We start from the raw sequence: 13006 nt of genomic DNA, 5'->3' as shown, positions 1-13006 counted from the left end.
CCACACTTTAGAGGGTATTGCACACCTTCTGTGCTTCCTGCCATATTCCGTCTGCCCTACTGAGGATGAGATTGAAATGTGAGCAGGGAAGGGTAAAGGACAATACATAAAAGCAGTCATTTTTACACCTCCTGCTCCAATTAGAATTTTTTATTCATCAGTTACTTGATATGGCTACAGTGCATTTCCAGACTAGTTTCCCAAATGATGTCATATTTTAAAAGAACTCATTCAAGGTGCATTTTACATGGGAAGTGCCTGGCAGGAACCAGGGAAGTAGCCACAGGTACAGTTTCTTCTCCAAAAGTTTCACCTTATGCTTGCTAAATGACGCATGTGAAAAAATGTTTCATAAGAATCACATTTCTGTTTTTATTTTTGTTGTTAGATGTTCCTTTGTATTCAGGTCAGGCTTCAAGACAATAATGTACAACTTGGGAATGAAGATGCAGCCCAGGAGCCCAGCACTGGAGGCCAACATGGAGAAGAGCTGCACGGCTACCATGTATTTCCCCTTCGTGCTCAGGTAGGTGGGCACAAAGGAGACCCAAACACTGCAGAACACCAGCATGCTGAAGGTGATCAGCTTGGCTTCATTGAAGGCCCCAGGCAGCTTCCTGGCTAGGAAAGCTACCATGAGGCAGATGGCAGCCAGGAAGCCCATGTAGCCAAGAGCAACATAAAACATGGCAACAGACCCTTCGTTGCATTGCAGGATGATCTCTCCAGGCTGGGAGTTCATGTCAGAGTCTGGGAATGGGGTAGAGATCCCCAGCCAGATGGTGCAGATGACAACTTGGATACTGGAAGAGGAAATGACAATAGAGTTGGCCAGACTCTTCCCCAGCCATCTCCTCACCCTGTTCCCTGGCTTTGTGGCCAAGAAGGCCAGCACCACAGTGATGGTTTTGGCCAGAACAGAAGAGATGGCAACTGAGAAGATGATGCTGAAGGCTGTTTGTCTGAGAAGACAAGTCGCTTTCCTTGGCCGGCCCATGAAAAGGAAGGAGGACAAAAAGGAAAGCAGGAGGGAGATGAGGAGCATGTAGGAGAGGTCCCTGCTGTTAGCTTTGACTATTGGAGTTTTGTGGAATTTAATGAAAATTCCTAACACAAAGCCAGTTATCAAAGACAAGAATAGGGACAAGGAAGCCAGGAGGATCCCCAAAGGTTCTTCATAAGCCAGGAAGGTGATAATCTTGAGGACACATTGATCTTGGGCCTTGTTTGGATATTGATCTTCTGGGCATTTAGTACAATGCTCTGCATCTGCAAAGAACAAGAGTAATATCTAATGTATATCCATCTTTACAACTTTCCTTTTACAGAAAGATATACCAAAGTAGTTCACAATTTTTTTTAAAAAAAATCCTGTATTTAATAAAAATCAATAATATTAGTAAAATCATTGCCTATCAGGAACTGGTATTAAGAATTAGGGAAAACCTGGGGAACTGGTATATCTTCAGTTGGTGGTGAAAACACCCCACAATTGGTGCTCACATGATCTCAACGGGGAGACAATTCCACATGGTAAACACCACAGTGAAGTTTGCCTTCTTTTGCTCACCTTTATGCAACTGGAGGCAGGAGTTCCTTATTTAAAAATGTCTCTGTGTGTTTAATTTTTGGCAAAAGATATGTAGGTGTAATCAATATGTGTGGCTTGGTTTAATGTCTAAATTAGAGATACATAATAGCTCTTCCCTTGTCCGTAGATGTACAGAGAATAGGTGGTGGGGTTTGTTTTGTTTTTAGTGAGGATACAATCACATTCTGAACATTTGTACTTATTTCCTAAATAATGCAAAGAGATGATTAGGAAAGTCAACATTATTTTTGGGACTTAGCAGCGAACATATGAGTGTAAATGTTGCAATAGATACAGTTAAGAAATTTTTAAAAGACCAAAAAATATCCACTACTGATCATGATCGTACTTTTGACCTGGAAGAAGGAATCTCTCAAACACAGGGTTTCATCTGTAAAAGCTCACCTTTTTCCAAACTTATTCCCACCCAAAATCTGGAAAGCCTTTGGAATACAGAATGTGATTAAAAAAGAAAATATCTACTACAATAATGAACTACAAAAAATTGTGTCAAGGTATGTTGCTACATTGCCATTGTGGTCCAAGACCTAAAATGCTCCCAAACTAGAGACTGTAATGCCACTGTTGAAAATTGGTTCAGAACAATTAAAAAATAAGTTCTGAATGACAAACCGTATCGCAGACCTGCACAGTTTACACACATTATGAAAGACACCATTCAGGGTCGATTCCGTGCAACTGCCATTGGTATTCTCAGTGACAGCAACCAAAGAAAGTGCCATGCAAGTCCTATTGTGATGAAAATAGCAAGGTTATAAAAGTGAATATGTTACCAGCTGCCACTCCTTACTGGGACAAAGCTACACGATTCATTTGTGCCTGAAAACATAATGACATGGTGGTGGTTATGATGCCTCTTGCATGAAGTTAGACTAGCACTTTTCAGCATTAGTACCATCAGATTCCCAGTTTGGATGATATTCACCCATGCTATGCAGGCTTCTAAATGTCATGTAATGTGACTTTGCAAGAAAGCATATATGTACACAAAAGGAAAATGCACAGGTTGGTTGAAGTGGGGTGCACTTTGCATGTGAATAATAATCACATAGCATGGGGTAGTTATACATTTCTCTTTAAAAAGCCCTGGATACCTGAGTGAACCTTTCCCCTCTTTCCCAAGGGTGACCATTGCCACTGGACTCACCCACCTTCCTGAGTAGAAATGGTCCCTTCCGCACATGGAATGCAGTCATAGCAGCAAAGTGGCTTTCCTTCCTGAACCACCTTTACAAATCCAGGGCAGCAGCTTTCCACACACCTGGAAGAAGGCAGGGTCTAAGCATAAAGACAAGGAGAGTTAACCGAAATATATTTTAGTTATTTTATCTCTGGGGAACTTTAACTATGCACCGTGTGAAGCATTTTCTTTTGTCTGTCCTGAATCTTCCAACATTCCATTCATTGGATGTCCGCGAGCTGTAGAGTTATGAGAGAGGGAGAAAAACTTTATCTACTTTCTCCATGCCATGAATAATTTCATACACTTCTATCATGTCACCACTTACTTGCCTTTTCTCTCTACTAAAAAGTCCCCAATTCTGCAACCTTTCCTCATAGGGGAGTTGCTCCTTCCCTTTGACACACAGCTGGTTAGCAGAGCTGGGGAAAGACCTCTGTCTGAGATTTGGAAGAACTACCGAACATTGGAGTTGACAGGCATTTGAAGGTCGCCCCACACTGAGCATGGTACACTTATCAGAGTTTAAGGGATGGGAAATACAACGAAATGAAAGGCATGATATTCCCCCCACCTGGTTGAGCCATTTGGGCCACACAATGGCCTCGTGGTCGATGGTGAGCTGTAGGCCTGGGGATCCTTGTCTGTTGATACTTCCAAACTTCACCCTGAGGACGGAGTTATTGGGAAACACCACCCAGTTCACAACATCCAAGTTGGCTGCCAGCTCCCCGTTCTCATCCAAATACACTCCATTCATGGAAGAATTGTAAAATGAAGAGCTTCTCAAGAAAGTGTGGAGCTAGAATGGGAGAGAAAAGAACAGTGGAAACCACAGTGCCTGTCCTTTCTGCCCCCTATGATGCTTGTATCTCCTCTGACTTTGGGCTAGTTGCAGACTCAAGTAGCTGTGTGTCTTGTCAAAATCTTTTCAAAGGGCCTTATTACTTTCCTGAATGTCCTCTGTCTGCTTTGGAAGTTTGGGAAGATATAAAAACACCCTCAGAACTTGCCCTGGCCTTTTTCTCAGGTAGAAAGCCAGGGCAGTCGCTTCACACAGTATTTTTTTTTTTTTTTGCATTTTTAAAGAGCAGTCAATGGTCATGTAATGTACAGTGCAATGCTAAACATGTCTACTGGAAGTTAACCTCCATTGATCCTGGAGGAGGGAGAAAAATTCCACAGTGCAGCTAGGTAGGGGCCAAAGTCAGACCTTCGTCAGGAGACACAAAGGCTTAGAGAGAGCCTGTGCAATGCTAAAGGGCTTACACCACTCCAAGCAAAGGGTGCATTAGTCCAGTGATAGGACTACCTGTGTCCTCTAGAGCCAATTTAAGATGGCATAAAGAGGGAATAGCAAGCAGTTTTACAACTGGGTTTGCAAAATTTCAACTCCCCACTACATTTCAAATTTGATTCTGATTCCAGCCAATGATTCCAGAATTGTACAGTCAATTGTCATGTTCAGCAGAGATGTCTGTGATAGGAAAGGAAATACCTCCCATGGATGTAGCCTTTGAACTTCCAGCCTGTCCTTCACCCTCCATTTAGATCTAGATGAATAAGTGGCATCTAAGGCCCGTGCCACAGCTTGGACAGTGTTGTAAATCCTGTACCTATCTAGAGAGAGGATTCTTTCCAGATCTTCTTGGGACAGTATCTCAAGATCCTCTCTCTCTCTACATCGTGCCCAGACTTTCAGGGACAATGCATGCTTTAAATATGAACAATTAAAAGTTTTGTTCCCAATCTGCTTGATAGGAGAGGGAAAAGGTAGAAAATCATCATATTTTGTCCTTTTATTTTTCTCAAAAAAGAAGGAAAAAATACCATGGATGTGTTTGAAAGATAAGCCACTGTACATTAAGTCCACGGAGATGTCCCACATAGCTGTTGTGATATAGACATTCCCTACAATAGGTTTCAGAATCTTGAGAAACGTTTTTTCAATAATTAAGATTCCCAGTGAGACAATATTAGTTTCTACATAGCAAACAAATGCATGGACTTGTCTCCACTTGAGGAATGGACGAGCTTTGATTCTAATTTTAAAACTATTTAGTCGTGGGAGGCTTTGTGTGATGGCAACACAAATGCCACTCCTGAGGAGTAGAGGCATCAAGGTCTTCATGAATCTCTCTCCATTGTCAGTGTCTGGAGCAAGGAGACCAATCAGCGTCCATCTGAAGTGCAGGAGCAGCTTGACAATCCCTGGGTACTGGGATTCTTCTTTGGGGACCATCCGGTAAAAAAAAGGGAACTGGGTCTTATCACTCAGAACAGGAGAGACAAAAGCATAACTGACCTGGCAAGGAAAGGAAGAATGATGACTTGTTTTGTTTCAGATGAAATCCCTAATATTTTCCTTGTAAAAACAAATCCTTTTGCCTACACTTTCCCTGACTTATAAGATCAGTCCATCTATATGAATTCCCAGGATTCCTGTTTATATGCTTTTATACTGCGTTACTGGTTGTATGTACTATGTTTGTTTTAATGATTTTGTTACTTTTATGTTGAACACGACTTAGACATTTTTAAAATGTTAAGCAGATTGCCACCCTGGGCTCCTGCTGGGAGGAAAGACAGGATATAAATCAAACAATAAATAAATAAATAAATTATAAACACTTTAAATAAAGAAATAAAACTTGCCATTATTTAGTGGCACAACAAGCTGCATAATGGAGGATGACTTTTATTCCCCTTTTACACACACACACAAATGATCACATCCACATCATACATTTAAAGCACATTTAAAGTGTATGCCCCCCAAAGTACCCTGGAAACTATAGATTGTTAAGGATACTGGGAACTATTACAGGAAAACTACAGTTCCCATTATTCTTTTCAGGGAAGCCGTGTGCCTGAAATGTGCAAGAAATGTACATATATGGTGTGGATGTGACCATAGAGACAGGCCAAGACTGCTTAGGATCCCCCTTTGACCCAAAGGGAAGGAAGGGCAGAGCAGGGCAACCCATGTGGCCATTCCTGCTCTGTTGCCTAAAATAAAGGTCTTGCTGATTATTGTCCCTTACTGTTCGTCTCTCCTTTTTTTATTCATTAAATAATAAAAAGAGGCTTAAGGCTGCAGTCTGAAACACATTATACACTGTGACCCCCAAGGTCTCTTTCCTGGTCAGTTGCTGCTCGCTCAGTCCCCACATACACTTGTGGGGTATGAATTGGTGTAGCGGTGACTGACCAGGAACAAAATCTTGAGGTCATAGTGGGCAACTTGATGATGATGTTGACCCCTTGTGGGAAAAGAATTGAAAATAAAACTGCTGCCAATATCTAATATTTGTTGGTTTGAGGGTTGTTGTTGTTTTAACTTGATGGAGCAACTCCCCTACGAGGAAAGATTGCATCATTTGGGGCTTTTTAGTTTAGAGAAAAGGTGAGTCATAGGCGACATGATAGAAGTGTACTAAATTATGCATCAAAAAGTGGATGTCATGGACATTCAATGGAACATGGGGACATTCTAGCAGGGATGGAACAGTTGCCTGGGCCAAGGAAGTGATAAACGCCTCTTTATGAGAGGGAGTGGTCCCTGACTGTCTGAAAGGGGCGGTGGTGAGACCACTCCTGAAAAAATCTTCCTTGGACCCAGAAAATCTCAACAGCTACAGACCAGTAGCAAATGTTCCATTCCTGGGCAAGATCTTGGAACGTGTGGTTGCTGGCCAGCTCCAGGCGCTATTGGATGAAACCGATTATCTAGATCCATTTCAGTCGGGCTTTAGGCCTGGTTTTGGCACTGAGACGGCCTTGGTCGCCCTGTATGATGACCTATGTCGGGAGAGGGACAGAGGGAGTGTAACTCTGTTGATTCTCCTTGATCTCTCAGCAGCTTTTGATACCATCGACCATGGTATCCTTCTGGGGAGGCCTGTGAAGTTGGGAGTCGGAGGCACTGCTTGGCTGTGGTTCCGCTCCTACTTGGCGGGTTGGCTCCAGAAGGTAGTGCTTGGGGAACATTGCTCGACTCCATGGGCTCTCCAATGTGGAGTTCTGCAGCGGTCGGTTCTGTCTCCCATGCTTTTTAACATCTACATGAAGCCGTTGGGTGCGGTCATCAGGAGTTTTGGAGTGCGTTGCCATCAGTATGCTGATGACACGCAGCTCTACTTCTCCTTTTCATCTTCTTCAGGTGAGGCTGTCGATGTGCTGAACCGTTGCCTGGCCGCGACAATGGACTGGATGAGAGCTAACAAACTGAGGCTGAATCCTGACAAGACTGAAATGCTGCTGGTGGATAGCTTCTCTGATCGGATGGTGGATACATACCCTATCCTGGACGGGGTTACACTCCCCCTAAAGGACCGGGTTCGGAGCTTGGGAGTCATCTTAGACTCTTCCCTTTCACTTGAGGCTCAAGTAGCCTCGGTGGCACGGAATGCATTTTACCAACTTCGGTTGGTAGCCCAGCTACATTCCTATCTGAGTAGGGAGGACCTTACATCGGTAGTACATGCTCTGGTAACCTCGCGTTTGGATTACTGCAACGCGCTCTACGTTGGGCTGCCTCTGAAGACAGTTCGGAAGCTGCAGCTAGTGCAAAATGCGGCTGCCAGATTGTTGACAAGGACCAAGCGGTCCGAGCACATAACACCTGTTCTGGCATGCTTGCACTGGCTGCCAATATGCTTCCGGGCCAGATTCAAAGTGCTGGTATTAACCTACAAAGCCCTTCACGGCACGGGACCACGCTATCTGTCAGAACGCCTCTCCCGATATGAACCTGCCCGCTCACTACACTCTGCTACGAAGGCCCTCCTCTGGGTTCCGACACATAGGGAGGCCCGGAGGGTGACGACAAGATCTAGGGCCTTCTCAGTGGTGGCCCCCGAACTGTGGAACAGTCTCTTCTAGGAGGTGCGCCTGGCGCCGACATTGCTATCCTTTTGGCGCCAGGTCAAAACCTTCCTCTTTCCCACTGCATTTTTAACTTAAGTTATTGATCTCTTTTGTTGTAATTGATTTCGAACGTTCATTGTTTTTATGTTATATGTTTTTATTGTACTATATTGTGTATTTTATATCCTTTGTTGTTCACCGCCCAGAGAGCTTTTGCTAGTCAGGCAGTATATAAGTGTAATAAATAAATAAATAAATTCAATGAAGCTGAATGTTGAAAGATTCAGGACAGACAAAAGAAAGTATTTCACACAATGCATAGTTAAACTATGGAACTCACTCCCACAAGAGGCAGTGATGGCCACCAACTTGCATGGCTCTAAAGAGGATTAGACAGAGCCATGGAGGATAAGGCAATCCATGGTTACTAGCCGTGATGGCTATGCTCTGCCTCCACTGTTGGAGGGAGCATGCATCAAAATACCAGGTGCTGGAAACCACAGGAGGTATTTGCACTCTGATCAACTGGTTGACCACTGTGAGAACAGGATGCTGGCCTAGATGGGCCACTGGCCTGATCCAGCAGGCTCTTCTTATGTTCTTATTTTGTTACAACACCAGGGGCATCACTACTGGGGTGCGGAGGGTGCGGCCCACACCCGGGTGTCACCATGAGGGGAGTGGCACCCAGAGCCACCCCGCCCCCACGCCGTTGCCCGGCAAGGCTACTCCAACTCCTCCTCGGAGGCAGGCGGGTGCGCAAGACCGGGAGCAGTGTCGGCGGGGCGAGGGAGGCTCGCCAGCGTTCCCATGCCTTCTCCGGGTGGGTGCCCTTCCAGCACGCACCCTCCGAGGGGCATGGATGGGGTGGCTGGCCTCGAGTGTGTGCGCGCACGCAAGCCCAGCCACCTCATCCATGCCCCTGGGAGGGCGCGCACCGGAGGTCCACACCCCCCTGCACTCCTGCTAGTGACGCCGCTGTACAACACCAAAACAAATCATTTCACATTTTATATATCCATAACAATAATAATTTCATCAGTATTTGTTGATTCCCATACAAACATGGTATCCAGTTCTCCATGTTCTGAATTGTTCCCTTCCAAAATGGTACTTTTGGTCAATATCATGTCATTTTGATGAGGATGACATTGTGTTGACGCTACACAAAACTTGCCTGCATGAGCTGCCCCACGTTCACAATAAACATCTATGTGGAAGACTCTTTTTTCTTGTTCTGAAGTTTTGAAACTCTCCATTTGAGTAAAGATGACTGTGTGAGAAAATAAAAATGTGTGTCTGTCCACCAGGAGTAATGAAACTTCACTGAAATCAGTTGCAATATTCTTTCAAAAATTGTTATCTGTCTCTAGTCTCACTCAACATCCACCCAACCCGCTTTTTGAATTCTCCTGAGAGATTTCCAAGTGGAATTAGGCTCAGACAGCAAATGTCCCTCTCCTCCCCATTCCTACCTGTGGGGTTTTATAGATGCCCAACAAGCTTGAAATCTGGATGGAGCTTTGGGAGTCAGACCCTTCAAGAACAGCCAGCAGATTATTCCATCTTCCACAGTTGTAGTTTGGAACATTTGCTTCCCCAGTAGACAACAAGTCTAGCAAAGCGTCGTACGTCACCCTTGCATCAAAAAAGTTCTCATAGATGCTGTAGCCCAGGGTGATGTTGGGTAAGAGCCTGGGATTCTGGTTGATCTCCTGAATGGCAAACAAGAAGGAGAGGATCTGCCAGTACTTTGACTCTGCTCTCCTGTAAAAATATACATATTGCATCATCATCCTGCATTAATTGAATACATGAGATTCAACTTTCAGTTTTTGATATGCTTTTACAGACAATGTAAACCTCTGGATTCAGTTTCTAGAAGTTATGTTTATATTGATTCAAAACCAAACCAACAAGTTCAACAGCCAATTCCCACTTAATGACATGTGGGCGATGCGCTGTTGTGAAGGATATCTATATATATATATTATTGTTTGATTCATTGCAGTGAAACAAAGTCTGGAAGCCTAAGAAATGTGAGGATTCCTGGGAAACAGTTTCTTTGTGGAGTCATAAGTTAAGTGTAAATGCCAGAAGCCAGAGGGCACAAACATCCTGACTCTCACAGGAGGAACCCAAAATTTATAAGTTTATGCATCAGTAGAAAACAGATGTTTCTAACAAGCAATGAGACCATCTGGGCAAAGATCATGATATCCTTTGACCATTGGGGGATGAGAAATCAAGCACCCAAAACTAGGAATTTACAGTAAACATTTATTTTTCATGAGGATCCCTCAAGAGTTTCATTCTTCTCCAAGCATCTGTCATTCATAAGTGACATGGATGTGGGAAAAGGTGAAGCCAGATTCAAGGGAACATTTTCCACAAGACAAGGGTCTTATCAAGAAACAAATTTGGCAAAGCTAGAACCCCTATTGGCAATCCCAATTTTTTACATGTCATACCCACAGTCTCCCTCTCAATTTACATGTACCCCAATGGAGATCCAAAATTTACTTGAACTTAATTAACCCTAGGACAAACATCAGGGCTGTACAAAGCCATGAGCACTAAGGAATTGTGATATCTTTCAATTCTTGTGAAGGCTATAGTGAGGGCAGAGCTGAAGCTCATAACTGGATTTAAATGTTCTCTTCTGACCTTATTTTATTTATTTATTTATTTATTGCACTTGTATACTGCCCCATAGCCGAAGCTCTCTGGGTGGTTTACAGCAATCAAAAACATTAAAACAAATATACAATTTAAAACACAATTTTAAAATTTAAAACAATATAAAAACAATTTAAAACACATGCTAAAATGCCTGGGAGAAGAGGAAAGTCAGATAACAGTGTTGGCGCCAGGCGCACCTTGTCAACAAGATCATTCCATAATTTGGGGGCCACCACTGAGAAGGCCCTCTCCCTTGTTGCCACCCTCCAAGCTTCCCTTTGAGTAGGCACCTGGAGGAGGGCCTTTGATCTTAAACGTAGTGTACGGGTGGGTTCGTATCGGGAGAGGTGTTCCATCAGGTATTGTGGTCCCAAGCCATGTAAGGCTTTATAGGTCAAAACCAGCACCTTGAATCGAGCTGGGAAACATACAGGCAGCCAAGGCAAGCAGGCCAGAATCAGTTTTATATGTTCAAACCATCTGGTCCCTGTTACCAATCTGGCGGCTGCATTTTGCACAAGCTGCAGTTTCCGAACTGTCTTCAAAGGCAGCCCCACGTAGAGTGCATTGCAGTAATCTAACTTGGAGGTTACCAGAGCATGGACAACTGAAGCCAGGTTACCCCTGTCCAGATAGGGGCATAGCTGGTCCACCAACTGAAGTTGGTAGAAGGCACTCCGTGCCTCTGAGGCTACCTGAGCCTCAAGTGACAGAGATAGTTCTAGGAGAACCCCCAAGCTACGAACCTGCTCCTTCAGGGGGAGTGCAACCCCATCCAGGACAGGTTGGACATCCACCATCTGGTCAGAATTATCTTAGACTCTCACTGTAAACTTCAGGACAGGTTTATTCATCCTCAACTCTTCAGCCCCTTTTTCTTCTCTTTCTCTCTGTGTGATTTGAGTCAGTGTAGATTGCCAGAGGAACCTCAAAAGGTTATGCTTTTAACACCTTTAAGATTGCCTGCATCTCTGCTGCTTGCACTGAGTGAAAAAGAGCTGTGCCACTAAGAACTCGCTCATCCCGCATTGACACAGCTCCAAACTCTATCTGACCCATTCACAAAATGATGATCCATCAGTATACCACGGAGAAAACGTCTCTTGTAATGCCACTTCATGCTTCTTAGCCCACTTAACAGTTATCCATTCTATGATCAGGAAGGGGGCAACTGTGTTCTTCTCCTTCCATAATTAATCCATAGGACCAGAAGGATCTTTGGCTTCCTTTTAAAAAACTCACACCTCTGTTCACCAACACCAAAGTCTACTGTGCTATCCTAGGTTTACTAACCTGTCCTTCCTGAATTTTCCCTGAAATGATATACTTCAGAAGTGAGTGCGCTGTTTGTACAACTACTTTGGAAAATGGAGATGGACAGCCTTCAAGTCGATCGCCTTCATGGCGACTCTATGAATAGAGTTTTCATGGTAAGCGGTATTCAGAGGTGGTTTACCATTGCCTTCCTCTGAGGCTGAGAGGCAGTGAGTGGCCCAAAGTCACCCAGGGAGCTTCATGGCTGTGTGGGGATTCGAACCCTGGTCTCCCAGGTCGTAGTCCAGAACCTTAACCACTACACTACACTGGCTCTCACAACTACTTTAGAACCCCCAATAATGAATTCCTAGTGCTTTAGACTCCAGACTAATGTCAAACATGCCTTCTCACTGGGGCTAAAATGCTGCCCTACTTCATTTAGCCTTTCAGAGGCAGAAGCAAAATTCTCAATAAAGAGATCATCCAGGAATAATTTATAACTGTTTCATTTTTGAATGGCTAATAGGTTTCTGAATTTCATAGTAGATTTACTACAGAGAAGGTCCCACTGGGACAAAGGTCCCACAGTAGGCAGCTATTGAAGAGATTGATCAGGGCAAAGGTGGTGGTTAGGGGGGGGTGTTCTAGGATTTTGCATGTGCAAAACCAAGAAAGAACCACTTTAGCCACAAACCAGGGTCTGTTCACAGGAGTTATAAGTAAAGTTGATTTTTTCATCTGTACATTAAAGTTTTAGCAGAAAACTGTCCTATGTTACTGTCAGTTACACTTGAAAATGAACCCCACCAGCAGCATCTGAAAAGGCAGCACACACAGTCAATGGCCTCTTAGCACTGATGCATCCCCAAAGTCTCCCTCTAAAGACAAAACAGGACAGGGATTTCCCAGGAGCAGGAAAGAGGCTGGTCAATGGAAATAATAATAATCAATGATGAGTGGAGTAATTCCATCCCCATAAAATGACTTACTGGTGAAAGCTGGTTGAGGGAGGCTTGTTGAAGAGGTGTTCATGAAACAATGCTTGCGTGGTAGAGATGACCCCACCAATGAAGTGGTTTCCTGGCCTATAATAAATGAATGGGTCTATCTGATCTCTATCCATAGTCAAAGGGCATTTCACCTTCAGCGTCCCACAGTCTTCATTAGGCACTTGCAGCAGCAGTAACAGCAGCAGCACCATCCTGTGTCTGCCTGGAACAGCCTCGTCTCTTGCAACTGCTTCCCCTCAACTAATCTGAAGAATTATTGGATGGAGCCAAACTCTTTCTGCAAGGCGTTCCTAATGCTGATGGAGCCCAACGAAAACTTCACACCTGAAGGAGATGGAAGTCAACTTTACATCTGGAGACTCATCCTCACCTGCCCTAAATCTCAGCCCATCCTCT

General features: G+C 44.1%; 1 protein-coding gene across 1 annotated transcript; it reads right to left on the bottom strand.

The window, feature by feature from the left end:
* Positions 1-358: 358 nt before the first annotated feature.
* Positions 359-12801, bottom strand: LOC133379029 (vomeronasal type-2 receptor 26-like). Its single transcript, XM_061613639.1, has 5 exons — positions 12590-12801; positions 9137-9428; positions 3367-3594; positions 2764-2890; positions 359-1269 (listed from the first exon to the last, which is right to left on the bottom strand). The coding sequence occupies exons 1-5, from the start codon at positions 12799-12801 to the stop codon at positions 359-361; spliced, it is 1770 nt and encodes a 589-aa protein (XP_061469623.1).
* Positions 12802-13006: the final 205 nt, after the last annotated feature.

This window comes from Rhineura floridana, chromosome 3 (genome assembly GCF_030035675.1).
Source record: "Rhineura floridana isolate rRhiFlo1 chromosome 3, rRhiFlo1.hap2, whole genome shotgun sequence".
In the NCBI taxonomy this organism is placed as follows: Eukaryota; Metazoa; Chordata; class Lepidosauria; order Squamata; family Rhineuridae; genus Rhineura; species Rhineura floridana.
The sequence above is the reverse complement of the archived record's forward strand: the minus strand, read 5'-3'. Positions and strand labels throughout refer to the sequence as shown.